This window comes from Piliocolobus tephrosceles, chromosome 1 (assembly GCF_002776525.5).
Source record: "Piliocolobus tephrosceles isolate RC106 chromosome 1, ASM277652v3, whole genome shotgun sequence".
NCBI classification, from domain to species: Eukaryota; Metazoa; Chordata; class Mammalia; order Primates; family Cercopithecidae; genus Piliocolobus; species Piliocolobus tephrosceles.
The window spans coordinates 49,866,987-49,888,691 of record NC_045434.1 but is presented as its reverse complement, the minus strand read 5'-3'; the positions used below and the strand labels follow the sequence as shown (position 1 = coordinate 49,888,691).

The 21,705-nt window shown below is 35.1% G+C and overlaps 1 protein-coding gene across 1 annotated transcript in view; it reads right to left on the bottom strand.

Moving 5' to 3' along the window:
- The window catches only part of CDC73 (cell division cycle 73), a 137,933-nt gene that overhangs the window by 41,123 nt on the left and 75,105 nt on the right, over positions 1–21,705 (bottom strand). Inside the window, exons 11-13 of the mRNA XM_023203404.3 lie at positions 9,443–9,500; positions 1,146–1,181; positions 765–852 (exon numbers count right to left, since the gene is read on the bottom strand). Coding sequence (XP_023059172.1) covers positions 765–852; positions 1,146–1,181; positions 9,443–9,500 — 182 coding nt within the window. The remainder of the gene's footprint in view (positions 1–764; positions 853–1,145; positions 1,182–9,442; positions 9,501–21,705) is intronic.

Genomic DNA, 21,705 nt, shown 5'->3' with positions numbered 1-21,705 from the left:
TATATTGCCATCTTTCTTCTGTAAACTATAGCCAATCCAAGAAGTAGTAAACAGACTTAAAAATAGTCACAATATTTAAAAGTGATATGTCTACTCATATTCATTAATAGAAGAAATGCTATGGGAAAATATATGTAAACTACTTAAATTTTAAATCTGAAAGTGGTTGGGAATGGAAGAGATTTATTTTGTGCCCAATAACCATGATGCATGCTTATTAGAACAAACTGGGTACAACTGTGATTGTATTCATTTTAATAAGGAAATGAAGAAGGAAAATAGACATTAAAAATTTTTTAAAGTTAAGCATGTGGAAATTTTATCATCATTTATAGGTGTCATTTTCTTTAACTTTCACTGCTATCTAGGTTAAATAACTATGCCTGCCACCTATCCACCTACTTACTCTCACTAGGGTATAACATCTAATATTCAGAGAGAACCTGAACTGAGGAAGTTTTAGAACTTCCTCAAGCTCTCTCAGAGAAAAATATCAAAAGAAAACAATTCATATTAAAAGTTAATATGATAGTATCCTTTTTCATTAAGACTTTAGCCAGAAGTTTCTGTAACTTTCCCTAAAGGATTCAAATATAAAAGAATATATTCTGTTTTGAAAAATTATGTTTCATACTATGTGTAAGGCCTATAGCACAGAAACTGAAATTTTGTTTTCTCCAAATAAGTAATACTGATTCAGTAACTACTATTTTCCAATGATATCTCAATGTCCTACGAACAGGATAGTTTAATAAATTACTTACTTCAGGTCCTGTAGAAGGTCTTTTGCATTAAGCATGGTTATTAAAGAGGTGGTAGCTGCAGGAATTATGATAATGGGTGTTCGAGATCCTATAAAGACAAAATTTTACAGGTAGAAAATATATTATTAGGAATTACAATTACTTTCCCTACTAAAAGTTAAAAGATTATAAATTGTAACTTTAACTCTTTTGATCTAAAAAATATTTTAAGCCAGTGGATATTAAAAAATAAATTAATAATCAATGTGGCTTGAGCTCTGACAAATCAGAATGGATACCAAGCACAAACACGTGATATAGCTGCATAAGGAAAGTATCAGGCCTGGTTCTGCAATCATTTACTTTTAAAAGTTAAGTTTAAAATCATATTCACAACCTCACCTTTCTTCTGATTTGGGGGAGGTCTTGCTTGAGAAACTGTAAAGAAGAAAAAAAATCACAACTCTGTGTCATAAAAACCATATTCTTACTTTCAAACTTACAAGGGGTATTTTTTAAATTATTTGTATTAACATATGACTAACTGTAAATCAGAAGACGTATTTTACAACTTACTATCTTCTCAACATTCTCTGACAAAAATATTAAAATGCATTATTCAACAATCTGCAGTCAAAAGGAAAGTGAATATACAATATCCATAGTTCTGTTTCTACAGTTTCAGTTAACCACAGTCCACTGTGGTCTGAAAATATTACGGAGAAAATTCCAGAAACAAACAATTCACAAGATTTGAAATTGCACATCTTTCTCAGGAGCATAACGAAATCTCACACTGCCCCACCCAGGATGTGAATGCTCTCTTTGTCCAGCACACCCACACTCTATACACTACCCACACTTTAGTCACTCAGTAGTCATCTCCCTCACTGTTATCACAGTTCTTGTTTCAAGTGGCCATTGTTTTACATACGAATGGCCCCAAAGTGCAAGAGTGATAAGGCTGACAATTTGGATATGCCACTACCAAAGACAGGACATTAAGTGTTTCCCTTAGGTGAAAAGGTGAAAATCTCTACTTAGTAAGAAAAGAAAAAAATAAAATAAAATCACATCCTGAGGTTGCTAACATCTACAATAAAAACAAAGAATCTACCATCCGTGTAATTGTGAAGAAGAAAAAGAAATTCATGCTACTTTTGCCTTTGTACCTCAAACTGCAAAAGTTTCAGTCACAGTGAGTGACAGTGTTTAGTTAAGATGGAAAAGGAATTATATTTATGGGAGACATAAAGAGAAACATGTTCTGGTTGACTGAATCTGGTTTTGTACTATCCCTCCCTGGTTTCAAGTATCCACTGAGGGTCTTGGAATGTATGCCCTGTTAGTAAGTGGGGACTACTGTATTACAATGCTAGGCACTGAGTATCTACATTCATGGATGTTCAGGTCTGGCAAAAAAAAAAAAAGAGAGAGAGAGACAGAGAAGAAATAATTTCATAATAAGCTGATTACCACTGTAATAAATGTGAAAGCAGAGTATAAGAGCAAATAATACTGTGCAAAGTGTGAATACGCTTAACTACTCTGGAAGAAAAGGAAAAGTAGTTATTGAGAGCTAAGTTTAAAAGATTTCTTTTATTTTTTTTCTTTCTTTTAAAAATTGTTTCTGGTCTCTTTTTAGGTGAGAAATAGAGCATTACAGGTAATCAGTCATGTATATGTGAAGGTCTTTATTATCTCAAAATGACCCTATGATTGATTGTGATCATATTATAAATACACAAATCTTCCTATCTTTTTTTGTTCTTTTTAACAAAAACAAGGTCTCGCTCTGTCACCCAGGGTTGATTTCGAACTCCTGAGCTCAAGCTATCCTCCCACCTCAGCCTCCTAAAGTGCTGGGATTACATGGGTAAGCCACTGAGTCTAGCCTGTATCTTCGTATTATGTTTATATACAATGAACTTTTAATGCATAGAAATATTTGTTGACATTAATGATAATAGTAACCTAACACAAGATCAATACATCTTAGGATAAAAAGTGCTGCAAGTTCTATTCTCAGTATTTGACCATACAATAACTCAATGTGCCACATGCTATGATCAAGTTTTGTTTTTTAAATGACAAAAATGAAGAAAAATTTAGGAGACTTAAAATTCTAATTGAATGTCAGTTCTTAAAAACGGATACCATCTTTAAAGTGAATAACACAGCACACACACTTTCGGAAAAGTTTTATTTAAAAAGCAGCAAAATGCTACATTTTAACTAATTCTTTGTAATCCTTTGTATAGCTCTCTCATTGTGATAAATTATAATAGGATTCAGTAGTAGGATCTTCGAGCCACAGAAAGCAGATAACTATATACACAAATACATGCTCAGACATATGCCTTTACTATTACGGTTTTCTCATCTTCTTGCTGAGAAAAAAAACTTGAATTTTCCTAAATCAATTAGAGAAATGGAGGGTCATGGATAAATCTGATTGGTTAGATAGTGTCATCTGGAATATAATACAGTCTCAGTAAATATTTGGCATTTGTTGGAGAGATAAAGGGATAACAGGATGGACAAACAGGAAACAGGAGTTTCTATTATGATTAAAGGGAACTATAAAAAAACAAAGAGGTTTCAAGAAATAAATCTGTGATGGACAGATGGAAGGAAAGCAGGGAAGGGGGAGAGGAAGAGAGGGAAGAAGAAAGACAGGGCAAGGGAGAAATCTCTGACTGAAGTACTGTTGGATTTGGTGAGGAAATCCACAAATGCCCTCAGGAATTTAGGCAAACATTTACTAAACTCAAGGCCGAGAAGACCCAATGTAAGAAAAAGGCAAAATAAAAAAACTCACAAATGTTAAAAATAAAGTTTAGAGGTTTAGTTTAAAAAAAAAAACTGCAAATGAATATAAACAAGTTCTCTAGTATGTAAGGACCCTGACTGAGACACTGTGATGAACACGTCAATGAGAAGCTTGATCTTAAAGAGGGAGGGGGAGAGAAACATAAGGAGTTTGGATGACAGAGTGATCAACAGCAAAGGTCTGTACTCAGATTATTTTAGTTCATATCCTTATTTTGCCACTGTCTAGGCAAGTTGATTAACTTTGCTCAGCCTCAGTTTCCTCAATCGTAAAAGAGATAATAGTTTCTATATCTTGATATTGCTGTGAGAATTTAAAAAATAATAATGCATGCTAAAGTCCTTAACCAGGTATTAGCACAAACTCACCATTTACTGAATCCTGCAACTACAGTAGATGCTAACTGCTGCCGCTTCTACTACTACTACTTCTACTACTACTCAAGCAAGTGCGCTAATTGCCAGTTTACAAGCTGAGAATAAATCATAAGAAAAATTACTGTTGCTTTGTTTGATTTCAAATAAATTAGATTCTTAAGAAACATTCATTCGGAGACTATGTATAAGCATCGCTGCTAAGTTATTATTAAACTGCAAATAAAACAGAAGTAATTCCTGCCCTCAAAGAGCTTTCAGCAGAGTAGGGGAGCCCAGACCATAAACAAAAATGCAACCAAACACATAATCTAATTGGAATATATACTAAGGGAACAAAATGAGTGTATACTGGCAGAAAAGTGTGCTTTAGATAGAATGCAAAAAGCTTCTCAAAGAAAGTGGCATTTAAGCTGAAATTTGAAAGATGAAAACAAGCCAACTTGCCAAGAACAAGTAGGCGAACAGTCCAGATAAGAGGTAGGAATGTGGGCAAATATCATAGGCAGGAAGAAATTGCTGCACTCAGGGAACTGAAACAAGGCAAATATGTAGATCACAGGATAGAAAGGAAGAATGGCAGGAGATGAGGTTACAAATACATGCAGAGATCAATTAATCTAGGGCCTTTTAAGCAATATTAAGTTTACATTTAAGTGCTACTAGAAAGTCCTGTAACTATTAAGCTAGAAAGTGACAAGATTTTATTTTCATTTCACAAGTCTGGAAGAAAAAAAAAAACAATGGATTTGGACAAGGGATCAAAAAGGGTACAAGTGTGAAAGCAGAAAGCTCAGTTAGGACTATTACAACAGTCAACAATGGTGCTAATCAAACCATGTGTGGTTGAGTTTTTGTTTTATTTCCAATTCAAAGTCAACTGAATAAAATATAATAATGAATTTCTAGAAAGATGATAACGTACTCAGATGCTATGACACTATTTTACCCTCAATTTCTGTATCTATTTTGTTGGCACCGGAAATAAAAAGGTCATGGGCTGACACCAGGCAGCCGACCACACTGAGACCCACTGGTCTAGAGAAATGATGATGGTTTCTACTTGAGTTGTGGTAGTGGAGATAAAGAAAAATAGATACATTTGGAATACAGAAAAGGTACATCTGACAGAACCCACCAACAGAAAAGGAGTAAGGAAATGTGATGAATAAAGAGTAACTTCCAAATTTTTGATTTAAGAAACAAAGTTGATGGTGGTGTCACTCTATGAAAAAGGAGAAGACTATAGAGTAAGAGACCTTGGGGAAAATAGCAGGGAAAACATTATCTTAATTCGTTTTAAAATGCCTGTGGCAAATCCAAATGTTACACAGACAGTTAATATAAGATACCAGAAGTTTGAACTGGAGACACAAATTTGGAAATCATTAGCACATAGATTTAAAACTATGGGATGAGAGAGGAAGTACTCCAAACAGTAGCTAGGTTATAAAACATGATTGAATAGCATAATAAATTTGTATAAAATATACAGCCACTAGTTCACTCTCTCAATCTCACATGAGTGGTATTAAGCACATAAACTAGTACCATAGGCCACTTAGTCATCTCAAAAGAACTATGAATTAGTGAAGTATAGATGGTGTATACATTAAGAAAGGAGAGAAGACAGACAAGGATATGTGCAAGAAATTCAATATGGCTATAAAAAGGAAAGACAGTGAAGTCCAGAACTATGGCTTTTCTGCTGCAGGAAGTCAGGGACCCCAAACGGAGGGACCAGCTGGAACCGCAGCAGCAGAATATAAATTGTGAAGATTTCATAGACATTTATCAGTTCCCAAAATTAATACTTTTATAATTTCTTATGCCTGTCTTTACTGCAATCTCTGAACATAAATTATGAAGATTTCATGGAATTTATCACTTCCCTAATAATATTCTTATAATATCTTATGCCTGTCTTTACTTTAATCTCTTTATCCTGTAATCTTTGTAAGGTGAGAATGTACGTCACCTCAGGACTACTACCGTACAAATCAATTGTAAAACATGTGTTTGAACAATATGAAATCAGTGCACCTTAGAAAAGAACAGAATAACAACGATTTTCAGGGAACAAGGGAAGATAATCACAAGGTCTGACTGCCTGCAGGGTCAGGCAGAATAGAGCCGTATTTTTCTTCTTGCAGAGAGCCTATAAACAGACATGCAAGTAAGTGAGATATCGCCGAATTCTTTTCCCAGCAAGGAATACCCTGGGGAAGGAATGCATTCCTGTGGGGAGGTCTATAAACGGCTGCTCTGGGAGTGTCTGTCTTATAAGGTTGAGATAAGGACTGAAATATGCCCTGGTCTCCTGCAATACCCTCAGGCTTACCAGGATTGGGAAATTACAGCCTGGTAAATTTTGGTTGGAGCAGTTCTCTGCTCTCGAACCCTGTTTTCTGTTAAGATGTTTATCAAGAAATACACAGCGGGACACAGACCCTCATCAGTAATTCTAATCTTGCCTTTGCCTTGTGATCTTTATTGCCCTTTCAAGCATGTGGTCTTTGTGACCCACTCCCTGTTCATATATCCCTCCCCTTTTAAAATCCCTAATAAAAACCTGCTGGTTTTGTGGCTCAGGGGACATCACGGAACTACCAATATGTGATGTTACCCCCAGAGGCCCAGCTATAAAATTACTGGCTTTGTACCCTTTCTCTTTATTTCTCAGACCAGCTGACACTTAGGGAAAATAAAAAGAACCTACGTTGAAATATTGGGAGCTGGTTCCCTCGATACTTTCAAATGCTTTTATTTATGAATTCACTGGAAAACATGTGCCTCTTGTTAGTTATATTCCCTAAATGAATTTTGAGAGGCTGGAAATTTTTAGAGCTTTAGATGTTTAAAGTGTTTAACTGTAAACACTTTAAAACATTAAATTTACCCAGAGACTTGCCTGGCACAACAGCACTAAATAAATATTTGATGAAATGAGAAATAAAAATTTGTAAATGCTCAAAAACAGAACTCCACCCTTGAGGTATCTCACTCAAGGAAAGAATAGGTGGGTCAGTCTCCCATTTCCAAATTATCCAAACTCTACCCAACAAATAACAGTTACACTTCTATAATCTCCCTTCTTACACTGGCCATATATATTTTGGGTACTCACATTTTTCAGATTTTAAAGAAATAATACTAGTGTACATGTCAAATATTAAACAATATCCCTTCAAAACTGGGCTGTACCCCCAAAAGCAGATGCATTTAACATTTTGGCAGCAAAATAAAATACACTAATTAGGACAAATAAAGACTTCAAACTACTACTATCCATTCCAATCGAGTCTTATTGCTGAATGACAGCAAAAAACTTAATTACTTTAGAATAGTGGGCAGGAAATGTGGATGTATGGGTATGGAGCAGTAAGTGGGAGGAGAAAGTGGAAAGTTCACATGGATGGGTATTAGAATATCTGACATATGATGAGACATTCGTTCAGATTAATTTCAATTGGTTTAATCCCCAGTGCACTTTAGCAGAGCAATTGAAAAAGTACGCTAGAACGTTAAGAGGTGAAAAGACTTAGGACCCCTTACTTTACACACATGATCTTCCCCTAGCCACATAACTGGCTAGTAAAATCCAGTCCCTTTAACTTTATTTTATTACAAGACACATCTGAACAAAATGGTTTGTCTAGATATCAGTGCCTCCCCCAGCCCTTTCCTTATGTACTAACTTATTTTATGAAAATATGAAATAGAAAAAAATTTACATCACAGATTCCAAGTTAGAATCCTCAGGTGGTGGCTTGTTCTCCTTTTTCCATTTCTGACAAACATAACCTCCCATCCCTCCCTTCCAAAGAAAAACAAACAATTCTCTTATCTGTAATTCAACTGCCTCCACAATCTTCCTATACTTCATGTTTAGTATTCTTTGGGCCCAACCCCATCTGTCCATCCCTATTTCCTTCACTTTTTTCTTTCTTCCTGTAAAAAGCTCCTTCAGCTTCTCTTAGTTTCCAGACAAGAGCCTACTATATAGAAATTCAAATAATATTTGTTGAATTTAGTTGTTGTTCTTATACTCTCATGATAGATTCTGGTATGACCATCTCTACTGAAAATTAGTCCTGTCATCTTAATCAATTACATCCAGTCTAGTCTAAGTATGACAAGGCTGACAGAGCACTCCTCTTCTCCACACCTACTTAAAAACAGCAATGACAAAAATTTCAAACAAACCTACTGTCAAACAAAAAACAAAAACAAAAAAAGGAAATACTAGCCACATCTAAGAGGAGCACGAATACAGGACATAGGGAAATCACCCTGCATAACCATCCCAACATAAGCCCCATGTACCATGCTTTTGACGTGCCTCTAGAAAATATTTAATATTCATAATCTAAATAATTTTAGAATTGGGCTGTGTACATACTATGAATAAGAGGATATCCAAATCTGCACTATTGATACTGTGAAATTTATGCAGAAGATCCAGTTAAGTTCTTGCCTGTGTCTTTCCAATGCTTTATTTTCTTTCTTCATACTCACTTTGAACAGCACTGATGAGGTTATTTTTTTAAAAAATAAAAGGGGGGGGGGGGGGGGGGGGGGGGGGGACAGCTGGTATAGCCTAGCACTGAAATTATGCTAAATAAATGTAAAAATAAAACAAACACCAAACACCAAAAACAAACCCAAAAGACCAAAAATAAATACAGGGTTGGTATCTAAATATCTATAAAGATCAGTCTTTTTAGGTACTAGGAAAAGGGGGAAGAATTTTTCTAAAATAACTTCAATATTACTTTTGCTTAACACATTTTTTAAAAAATGATACAGAACTTTAGGTGTTCAACACAGATATCTGAAGTTCTAAGTATCAAAGCTGAATATGATTCCATTAAAATTATAATTCTGTACTGCTGTAGGAAAAAAAAATCACATCTGTACATACTACCTGATGAGGATGGATATATATAAATAGCTTTTAAACATTTAAAAATGTTTTAAAACATGTTTCTAATATCTTAACCAAAATGAAAACATTTTCTTAAAAATTTTCTTTAAGTCTTCACTATACCTATTTATTCAAGTAAATGTTCCATAGTAAAACTTCATTATTGAAAAACAGTGTTTTACAACCCATTTTATCAACGACCTGTGAATCAAATCGAGGAAAACATTACTTCAATAAAGAATATTACAAAATCCAGTTCAGCTGTTTAATACACTATAAGGAAAATAAATAATTTAACATGCTCTTCACTTTATTTCTTTATGTCTTTCTGCTAAAAACATGAAGATTTATTAATGATGCTGACTGAAGTTTAGCAAGCGTTTTATGTATATTATCACAGTTTTGAGATCTGCTTAAACAGTACTGACAGTCTTTAAAGAAACATGACTTTGCAATGTATTTTAAGTAAAATTTAAATTTGTTCAAAGCATTATACACATACCAAAAAACTTGCACTATTATGAGCTTTTGAAAGAAAGCAAAAAACAAAGTTTTATATTTTTACCTGGTCTTGGTACTGGCTGGGCTGCAGGAGTCTGAGTCTTCCGTGCAGATGCACCCTCCTTTAAAAGAATAAGAATTGATATATAAGATCAAAGTTTCTTTACATGATAAACACTTTAATTATTGCAAAGAAATCTCATATCTCTCTGTTTCTTGTTCTGTTTCTCTCACTCAATTGGTTACTCCACTAAACATGTTATGACCTACAGTTTAAGAAAAAAATAAAAATGAAAACTCTCCTGATCTTTTATGCTATTAGTCATGAGATCATAATAAACATCTTTAGCGTAAAACACGCTTAGTTACTACAGAGTAGTTACTGTAAGCATGTAATATTTTTAAATGATTTGTTTAACTGCTGACAATTTTAATATTCTCAGAAATATCATTGCCTATTCTAAAATCAAGTCAACCTTTTTTTCTCTAAACAATCTCAAAATAAATAAATGATATATACTCTCCTGGTAAAAAAACCTAACATACGTTATATTGGAAAGTATTCAAAAAACATAAACATTTCAAATAATTAAATGCCTTTAAAATATTCAGGAAAAATCACATTTATAAAGAAGAGATGTTACATTTGAATTAAGAGCAGATGAGAGTATCTTAAAAACTAAGTAACAAACCTCAATAATTACTGAAAATGTAAGATGTACAAGGAAATATGCTAAGGGTTGAAGTATATCAATTATATATTCAAGGATAGATGCCTCTGAAATGCTTAAGATTCTTAAAATGTCTGTGTTTAGTGCAATAGTTTCAACCATATTCACAGTGATATTTCATAATACATTTTTTTATACAAAGTTGCAAGTGTAAATTTCCTAACTATGAATTCATAAAGACTTTAGTTGTACATAACAGAAAGAAATTTGACAAATATCAGGGGAGGTACATAAATACATAAAAATTAAAATCAATATTAGCGTCACAAAGAACATTTCCAAAGAAATACTGCTAAATACTAATTATAATTAAACTACATTCTCTTCAAAATTTGAGATAGCAAACATGGTAAAATTGTTTGAAATAGCAGGCTGTCCTATAGCATTTTTAAAAAAATAAACGACTATAAAAATGAGTACAAGAGAAAAAAGACTTTCACTTCAATACAGTGGTATTCCTAGTATTCAGTTAGAACATCACAGAAACCATTCTTTATTACAAGAAATAATAGTCGCAGGAGCAGGCAGGTGGCAAAAACTCCAAGAAGAAAAAAAAACAACCAAACAAAAAGACACCTGAGGACAACAAAATACCCTTTTTTCCAATGTTCTCACTATTGCGCATTTAGTTATTAATATATATTGGTGTATTTACTACTGAGTCATTCCGGGTGCTGGTTTCACAGATGTTTATTCATAAAAATTTATCAAGCGTACTTATGATATGGTCTTCCTCCAATTATATTACATTCAGGTAAACCTTTAAATGTTAAAAAAAAAAAAAAAGTGAGTCATAATTAAGGTGGAGAGCACATCAAATATTTAACATCATTACAATGTGGGGGAACCTTCTGATTATATTTGTCTCTAAGTTTATGTTAGGGGATATAACTATTTTTATTCTTTGTAATTTCAGTACCTGGAGCATAGTAGGCTCTGGGCGCTGCAGCTAGTTGAACTGAACTGCACTTAGATTTTTAAAAAATCAGAAGCCAGGGGATAATCATTAACTAGGAATCCATTAAAAGAAACATTAGCTCCTATATAATCAACTAGACATTATATAATAAGAGTAAACTAATCATATTACTTACCTATTCTAGTATATAAATACTGACTCGTGGGGATGTGATTTAAGAGGAAAAACATAGAAAATGAGACAGAAAAACAATGAGCACGCATATATGCAGACATCTTCTGTCCATATTTAACCACGAGTCTGGCTGGATTCAAATCAAAGCCCTTCTTTTTTTGGAATAGAGTGGCCTAAGTTCAAAATCACCAGAATAAAAATTATGTGCATATAAAGATAACTATACAAACCCAAAGCGATCCAACTAACTACTGAATTAGTTGTACACCTGTACCATAAGCATGTGTATAAGCATGTATAAATAAAGGTATAAGCATGTGTAAATAATATGGAGAAAAAAAAATCTTTTCCACTGCAAATTATAACCCTTAGGAATTGTTGTCTACTTTTGAATAAGCTCAAAACTTGATCCCTTTAAATACCAATAATGGGTATTTTCTGTTTGCCTAGTAATAATCCTTGCTTGATGATCCAATCACTCCTTTTTGGCAATAAGCTCTATCCCCTCGTCACTAGGAAAGCTATATATCCTAGACTTCATCAATTAAAAGTCCTTCTTTGGGACTGTTTTTTATAGACTGGGATTATATTTTATAGACTAGAGCTAGCTGTTAAAACCACTAGTTACAAGGCTACAAGGAAATAAGCCTAAAATCACTGATGATGATGTCCCTTGACTCATGGAGAAAATGTATGGGCAGAAAAGAGAATTAAGCTATAATGTAAGAAAAGAGGTAGAATATAATACCCTTTATAATACCTACTATCTATTTCTAGTGGCCTGCAAGACCTACTTTACCCTTAACCATTCTTGATTATAGGAGTCAAATCTCCCATCTCAGCACTCTACAAACCCCACACACACTTTTGTTTGTCTCAGATGAATCAAAGTTCTATCAGGTGCAACAGAAAAAAAAATGTTATCTAATTTTGTCTTCTCAAGGCTTACTGAAAATTTCAGTTGTCGAAGTCAGCACAGTATAACTTCGTTTAATTTTTGAGTTGGTACAAACAACCGCCCCGCCAATACACACACAAAGAGTTATACAGCTGTGACACAACAACAAACTAATGACAAAACAGTAGAATATAACCTTCTTGGAAGAAAACTGGGAAGTTCTTTGCAAATCACGTCATGAATTTATAGCCGTTTCTAGGACTCTCTCCAGCCAATATCACTCAGGAGGCTAAAAGCACATTCTACTATGATTTCCATTTTTTTTTTTTTTTTTTTTTTTGAGGCGGAGTCTCCTCGCCCAGGCTGGAGTGCAGTGGCCGGATCTCAGCTCACTGCAAGCTCCGCCTCCCAGATTTACGCCATTCTCCTGACTCAGCCTCGCCAGTAGCTGGGACTACAGGCGCCCGCCACCTCGCCCGGCTAGTTTTTTTTTTTTTTTTTTTTTTTTGTATTTTTAGTAGAGACGAGATTTCACCATGTTAGCCAGGATGGTCTCGATCTCCTGACCTCGTGATCCGCCTGTCTCGGCCTCCCAAAGTGCTGGGATTACAGGCTTAAGCCACCGCGCCCGGCGATTTCCATTATTTTTAAGTAAAGCTGGAGTAGTCGCTGCATAAGGGATTGCAGAAATCAACCCCACCACCCTCCGCCCTAAAGATGAAGATACAAAGGTGAAGTCATTTTTCAAAGGCAACACACACACACCGCATGTATTAATAAACAGAAAAAATAATCTGGAAGTAATATGGAACAGACTGACAATCCTATATTTTTAAAGACATATTTGGATTGGAAGAAAAAACACTACACAGCTGGGAAAAGAAAGGTATCGGCACAAAAACAAAAGAGCTGACAAGTTGTGCTAACTGGAGAGGAAAACCTGCTTTCTCTTGAAAAGTCAGAAGCATTATAATTTCACCAAGACTTGAGGCATTCGAGAAAAGTAATAACTGAATTAATACAGAAGGGAAAAACGGTGAGAGAACCACATTTGCGAATAATAAGAATACAAAACAAAGTATGCTGTTTACAAGCAATCCTGGCTTTCATTATTTTAGCAAATGAGATCATCTAAAATCTTCTGATATTTGTAAAGGACCAGTATGTGCAGTTTAAACAAGCAGAATAAATATCTTAATATATAATACTGTCATGACTGTATATTTAGAAAATCCCATCGTCTCAGCCCAAAATCTCCTTAAGCTGATAAGCAACTTCAGGAAAGTCTCAGGAAACAAAATCAATGTGCAAAAATCACAAGCATTCCTCTACACCAATAACAAACAAACAGAGAGCCAAATTATGAGTTAACTCCCATTCACAATTGCTTCAAAGAGAATAAAATACCTAGGAATCCAACTTACAAGGGATGTGAAGCAACTCTTCAAGGAGAACTACAAACCATTGCTCAATGAAATAAAAGAGGACACAAACAAATGGAAAGAACATTCCATGCTCATGGATAGGAAGAATCAATATCGTGAAAATGGCCATACTGCCCAAGGTAATTTATAGATTCAATGCCATCTCCATCAAGATACCAATGACTTTCTTCATGGAATTGGAAAAAACTACTTTAAAGTTCATATGGAACCAAAAAAGACCCTGCATTGCCAAGCCAATCCTAAGCCAAAAGAAGAAAGCTGGAGGCATCACACTACCTGACTTCAAACTATACTACAAGGCTACAGTAACCAAAACAGCATGGTACTGGCACCAAAACAGAGATACAGACCAACAGAACAGAACAGAGCCCTCAGAAATAATACCACACATCTACAGCCATCTGATCTTTGACAAACCTGACAAAAACAAGAAATGGGGAAAGGATTCCCTATTTAATATATTGTGCTGGGAAAACTGGCTAGCCATATGTAGAAAGCTGAAACTGGATCCCTTCCTTACACCTTATACAAAAATTAATTCAAGAGGAATTAAAGACTTAAATGTTAGACCTAAAACCATAAAAACCCTATAAGAAAACCTCGGTAATACCATTCAGGATATAGGCATGGGCAAGGACTTCATGTCTAAAATACCAAAAGCAATGGCAACAAAAGCCAAAATTGACAAATGAATCTAATTAAACTAAAGGGCTTCTGCACAGCAAAAGAAACTACCATCAGAGTGAACAGGCAACCTACAGAATGGGAGAAAATTTTTGCAACCTACTCATCTAACAAAGGGCTAACATCTAGAATCTACAAAGAACTCAAACAAAGTTACAAGAAAAAAAAAACAACCCCATCAAAAAGTGGGCAAAAGATATGAACAGATACTTCTCAAAAGAAGACATTTATGCAGCCAACAGACACATAAAAAAATGCTCATCATGACTGGCCATCAGAGAAATGCAAATCAAAACCACAACGAGACACCATTTCACACCAGTTAGAATGGCCATCATTAAAAAGTCAGGAAACAACAGATGCTGGAGAGAATGTAGAAAATAGGAACGCTTTTACACTGTTGGTGGGAGTGTAAAGTACTTCAACCATTGTGGAAGACAGTGCGGCAATTCCTCAAGGATCTAGAACTAGAAATACCATTTGACCCAGCCATCCCATTACTGGGGATATACTCAAAGGATTATAAATCATGCTGCTATAAAGACACATGTACACGTATGCTTACTGTTGCACTATTCACAATAGCAAAGACTTGGAACCAACCCAAATGTCCATCAATGACATACTGGATTAAGAAAACGCAGCACATGTACACCATGGAGTACTATGCAGCCATAAAAAAGGATGAGCTCGTATCCTTTGTAGGAACATGGATGCAGCTGGAAACCATCATTCTCTGCAAACTATCGTAAGGACAAAAAACCAAATACTACATGTTCTCACCCATAGGTGGGATTTGAGCAATGAGAACACTTGGACACAGGGTGGGGAACATCACACACCGGGGCCTGTCGTGGGGTGGGAGGAAGGGGGAGGGATAGCATTAGGAGATATACCTAATGTAAATGACGAGTTAATGGGTGCAGCACACCAATATGGCACATGCACATGTATACATAGGTAACAAACCTGCGCGTGGTGCACATGTACCCTAGAACTTAAAGTATAATTTAAAAAAATAAAAAAGTATATTAAAAAAACCATTAGAAAAATATTTGTTGCAAGTGAAAAAAAATACCATATATATATTTAATTTTAAAATGTTACCTGAAACAGTGAAACACTGAAATTTTTTTTTTTTTTAGAACAGGATCTCACTCTTTCATCCAGGTTGGAGTGCAGTGGTGCAATCTCAGCTCACTGCAGCCTTGACCTCTGGGGCTCAAGCAATTCACCCACTTCAGCCTCCAAGCATGCACCACCATGCCAGGCTAGTGTTGTTTTTTTGTTTGTTTGTTTGTTTTTTGGTGAAGACAGGGTTTCGCCATGTTGCCCAGTCTGGTATCAAACTCCTGAGCTGAGGCTCCCAAAATGCTGGGATTACAGGTGTGTACCACCACACCTGGCCTGAAAGCTTTTATGAAGAAAATATATACAGAACATATAAGCAGACTCCAGGAGTTTCTAATCTACTGTTCTGTTGTATTAATAAGGGCAAAGGTCACATACGTTTTAAAAATTATTTAAATATTAGTCATACCCTTGAATGCTTTTACCTTTATTTTAAAAAGTAACTTATTCCTATGAAAACTGGATTTGATCATCAGAATTCCCAAAGATGAGGATATTTCAATATGCATGTGAATTTCTTTTCTCTTTTTTTTTTTTTTTTTGAGACGGAGTCTTGCTCTGTCGCCCAGGTTGGAGTGTAGTGCTGCAATCTCGGCTCACTGCAACCTCTGCCACCCGGGCTCAAGCGATTCTTCTGTTTCAGCCTCTCAAGTAGCTGGGACTACTGGTGTGTACCATCAATGTCCAGCTAATGTTTGTATTTTTAGTAGAAACAGGGTTTCACTATGCTGGCCAGGATGGTCTCAAACTCCTGACCTCAAGTGACCCACCTGCTTCTACCTCCCAAAGTGCTGGAATTACAGGCATGAGCCATTGCACCCAGCTTGAATTTCTAAACACATTGAATGAGTCTTTTTTTTAAGGGATCAGGCCTCATTTTATTGCACAGGTTGGTCTCAAACTCCTGGGTTCAAGCAATCCTCCTGCCTTGGCCTCCTAAAGCACTGGGATTGCAGCAGCAGAGAGCCACCATATCCAGCTAGTCTTTTAAAAGAGTGTTTTGTTGTAGAAAAGGGAAACAGCAATTCTGGGGACAAATTACAATGAGGCTAAAAAACATAAAGGATTTTAAAAGCAAAACATTTCAACACAAAGAAAAAGCACAATTTTTTTTAAGACTTGTTATAACCTTGAGGTATATGTACACAATATGTTGCTAACATAAAAAAACAGTTAACATACTTATAAAGCATAGTACTTCCCTCCCTTTAATTATACAGATAAAGGGCTGCAAAATTTAAAATAAATTTATCATTCTCTCCCTAAGCCCAGAAACTCTCTCCAGAGAAGTAACTACTTAAATGGCTGAGACATGTTCTCTCTCATCGCTCAACCTCTAAACAAACTGATTAAGGTAGATGTTGTATCTATCGTACCATGAGAAAATTAAACTAAAACAAACAAAGAAACAAAAACCAGTTACTTGCCCCAGGTCACATGGTTACTAAGCAGAACAGATCTGGGCCTTTTTGAATCCAAAGCCTATGCTTCCTAACTACTAATACCTTGTAACCTCTGATTTGAAGACTTCCCTTCACAAAGTACCTTCTCTCTTTCCTCATTCACTCTCTTCCCATAATTCCCATGTTTCCCTGTTGTGACCTTTTAGCATTTTATGGATACCTTTATCGTGTCTTAGTCCATTTGTGCTACTATACCAAAATACCACAGACTGGGCAATTTGTAAATAGAAACGTATTTCTCAAAATTCTGAAGGCTAGAAAATCCAAGATCAAGGCGCCTGCAGGTTTCGTGTATGGTTAGCAGGTTTTGTGTCTCTCTGATTCCAAGATGATGTCTTCTTGTTGCATCCTCTGGAGGGGACAGACAGTGTCTTCACACAGTGGAAGGTGGAAGGGCAAAAAAGGATCTAAGAAAATTCCCTCCAGCCCTTTTACAGGACATTAATTCATTTGTAGAGGCCATGCCCTCATGACTTAATCACTTTTCACTTCTTAATATCACCACAGTGGGATTAAGTTTCAACACATGAATTTTGGGAAGCATTCAGACCATAACACCTCATTATACTACATAATTTCCTAATTATTTGTCTGCTTCCCCCAATCAGACTGCAAGGTAATTTACTTCGCATCAGAAAATATTACTCCTCCAATCCTGATAGAGCCAGCTGCATGGGAGGTGTTTAATCATTATACACTGACTAATTAAAACAAATTTATTTGCCTTAGAATCACTGATTCATGACTATTGAGTAAAAACTGTTTTATCTATTACATGAATATGGCACAAATAACTGTCACATAGAATTATTAGGAGAATTAAACAACATTCATTCATTCCACATACCACTTTTTTTTGAGACGGTATCTCGCTTTGTTGCCCAGGCTGGAGTGTAGTGGCACAATCTCAGCTCACTGTAACCTCCACCTCCTGGTTCAAGCGATTCTTGTGCCTCAGCCTCTCGAGTAGCTGGGATTGCAGGCGTGCACCACCAATCCTGGCTAATTTTTCTATTTTTTATAGAGATGGGGTTTCACCATGTTGGCCAGGCTGGTCTTGAACTCCTGACCTCAAGTGATCCACCTGCCTCGGCCTCCCAAAGTGCTAGGATTACAGGCATAAGCCACCGTACCTGGCCTCTACATACACTTACTGAAAGCACATTAAGTGCCAAATAAGAAAACAGAAATACAGAAAAATAAACAAGAGCACTAGGTCTCTGCCCTCATGGTGCTTGCAATCTAATGAAGGAGACTGATGATAAATACATGAAATGAAAAAATTATTAATACAATTATATATGTATTTAGTTACTTGCAATATGCATATGTGTTTCTGTGTATTTTCAGCTCACTGCCCAAAATAAAGTGGGACTAGTAACTGTTAAACAATTTTCTTTCAACACTCTTTATGTAAGGGTAAGTCATGACCTTGCAAACTGAATTCAGCAGCAAATTAAAAGTATTATGTACCATGACCTAATGGGGTTTATTCTTGGAATGCAAAGGTGGTTTAACATATGAAAAATCAATGTATTAATATTTAATAATACACCACATTAACAGATAAAGGGGAAAAACCCTCATGATCATGTCAAATGATGTAGGAAAAAAAGACAAAAATTAATACTTTCATTAAAAAATTTAAAATTCAACTAGGAATGGAAGGAAATGTACTCTACATAATAAAGATACATATGAAAAACCGACAGCTAACATCATACTCAATGGTAAAAGACAAAGCTTTGTCCCTAAGATCAGGAACAAGACAAGGATGCCCACTTTCATCACTTCTATCCAACATAGTATTGAAAATTCCAGCCAGAGCAATTACGCAAGAAAAACAGAAGGCATTCAAATTGGAAAGGAAGAGGTAAAATTATGTTTGCAGATGACAAGATCTGTATGTTAAATAACCTAGAGATGACACCAAAAAAAAGTTATATTAATAATAAACAAGTTCTGCAAAGTTGCAGAATATAAAATCAACACACAAAAATTAGGTGTGTTTCTATGTAACAACAGACAGTCCAAAAAGTAAATTAAGAAAACAAAAAGAATTAAAGATACAAATAAAGGGAGAGACATTTGTGCTCATGGGCTAGAAGAATATTAAGATATCTACACTATCAGAAGCACAACGCAATCCCTATCAAAACTCAACATTTTTGCAGAAATAGAAAAACTCATCCTAAAAGTCACATGGAATCTCACGGGAGCTCAAATACTTAGCCAAACTCATTGTGAAAAAGATCAAAGTTGGAGGACTCAAATTTCCAGATTTCAAAACTTACTGCAAAGCAACATTAAACAGAAGAGGCATAAAGACAGACATACAGATTAATGGAACAGAACACCCAGAAATAACCTCACACATATATCGTCAACTAATTTTTGACAAGAGTGTCCAGACCATTCAATAAGGAAAGGACGGCCTTTTCAACAAATGGTGGTGGGGAAACTGGATAGCCACACACGAAAGCACGAAGTTGGACCATTACTTTAAACCATGTACAAACTTAACTCAAAAAGGATTATGAAAAGACTAAACTTAAGAGTGAAAACTATAAAACTCTTAGAAGAAAACAGGAAAAACTTCATGAAACGGAATTTAGCACTGATGTCATGGATATGAACCAAAAGTACAGGCAATAGAAAAAGAAATAAACTGGATTCCATCAAAATTTAGAACTTTTATGCAAAGGATATCAGCACAGTGAAAAGGCAACCTACGGAAAGCAAATATTTGCAAGTCACGCATATAAGAAATTAATATCCAGACTATATAAAGAACTACTACAACTCAACAACGACAAAACACAAACCAGCCAATTTAAATATGGGCAAAGACTTGAATAGGTATTTCTCCAGAGATACAGATGGCTAATAAGTGCATGAAAATATACCAGACATCGCTAATCATTAGGGAAAAGCAAAGCAAATACCATAAGACATCACTTCAAATACATTTGAATGGTTATTATCAAAATCCAGTGACAAAACAAGAAAAAAACAAGTATAAATGAGAATATGGAGAAATTGGAATTCTTACATATGACTGGTAAGAATATAAAATGGCACAGCTATTGTGAAAAGTGTATGATGGTACTCCAAAAAATTAAACATAGAATTAACATATGATCCAACAATTCTGCTTGAGTATATATATCCCAAATAATTTGAAATCACAGACTTAAACAGATATTTTTACACTCAAGTTCATAGCAGCATTATTCACAATAGGCAGAAAGTAGGAACAACTCAAATGACAACATCAACACATGAACAGATAAATTATATATATACACAATGGGATGTCATTTAGCCTTAAAAAGGAATGGATTTCTAATACATGCTACAACATGAATGAACCTTGAAAACAATAGGTTAAATGAAACAGGATGGACAAAAAAAAAAAATTATGTGTGGGTTTGTGAGGGTGTTTCTGGATGAGATTAACATTTGAATAGGCAGACTGAGTAAAGCAGATTCCCCTTCCTAATATGAGTGGGCCTCACCAAATTCAATGATGGTCTGAATATTACAAAAGGGCAGAGTTAGAAGAGAATGAACTCTCAGCTGGCTGACACAGATCCTGAGACTTCTTAGGCTCCATACCTGTGTGAGTCAATTCACTGTAACAATCTCTTTACATACACTAGATGTATGCGTATGTGTGTTCAACCACCAGTAAAATAAATACTAATAACTAATATACTAAATCTATATATGTGTGTGTGTATATGTATATACACATATAAAGAGATTTATTTCACAAATGATAAACAGATATAGAAACAGATTCTATTGGCTCTGCTTCTCTGGAGAACCCAGACTAATACGGCAATTCAAACTGGAATCAAGAGAGAAAAGAGAGATACAGATCACAAAATCTTTAAATGGGGTACTCTTGCATATTAGAAAAACTTTTTTCATTTACTTAGCTACTGATTAAAAAATGACATCCATGTGAATGTGGTTGAAATGTTTTATCATAGAACTGCAATTAGCAAAAATCCAAAGCATGTACACTGCTCTCCTTAATGATCTCATATCTTAGGGCACAGATGAACGATTCTGTCATATGTCTCTCTGAGGTTTAATAAAACCACTACGTTCATTTAAAACTGGCAGAATTATTTTTATAGTGGCAGAGAAATGTGGATAAGGTAGACAGTACACATAATCATTTGTGTAACATATGGATCTATGAACTAAAAGAATATACCAATGTAACTAGAAGTGTTAATCAGCATGAAAAAAAATTGATTTGTAAGTCTTAAGTTCTAGGTTCCAGCTTTGATTTGCTACAAAGTGAGGAACTTTGAGAAAATCACTGCCTCTCAGGGTCTTAGTTACTTCATCTATAAAGTGAGAAAAATAAATTTTTAGATGACCTCAAAGGTCCAATTCTGCTCTGAAATTTCATTTTTCTAATGTAAATAATACCTTTTCACTAGAAACAATGCCACCGTAGTACAACCTTGAATGTGCAATTAACTGATTTAAGTTTGAAGACATAATTCAAAATAGGTTTCTTCAAAGGTAGAAGAATGGTATACCACATAAATTTGCTCTTCTTTTGTTCCATGTAAATTAAAACATATTCTCCTGCCTAGTTCCTTCTATCACAGGGTATATGTTTGTAATCAGTTATTAGTTTAGTTGTTTTGGGAATCACAGAATTATAGTTACCGGTATACAGGTAGAAAGAGAAGTGACAATACTACAAGTTTTAAAAGAAAACATTTAATATGATTCAATAAACTGAGGAAGCTACACTGAAACAAATCTGTATGTACACTTAACTACCTGAAACCTATCACTGCCCCACAACACACACACACACACACACACACACACACACACACACACACACACA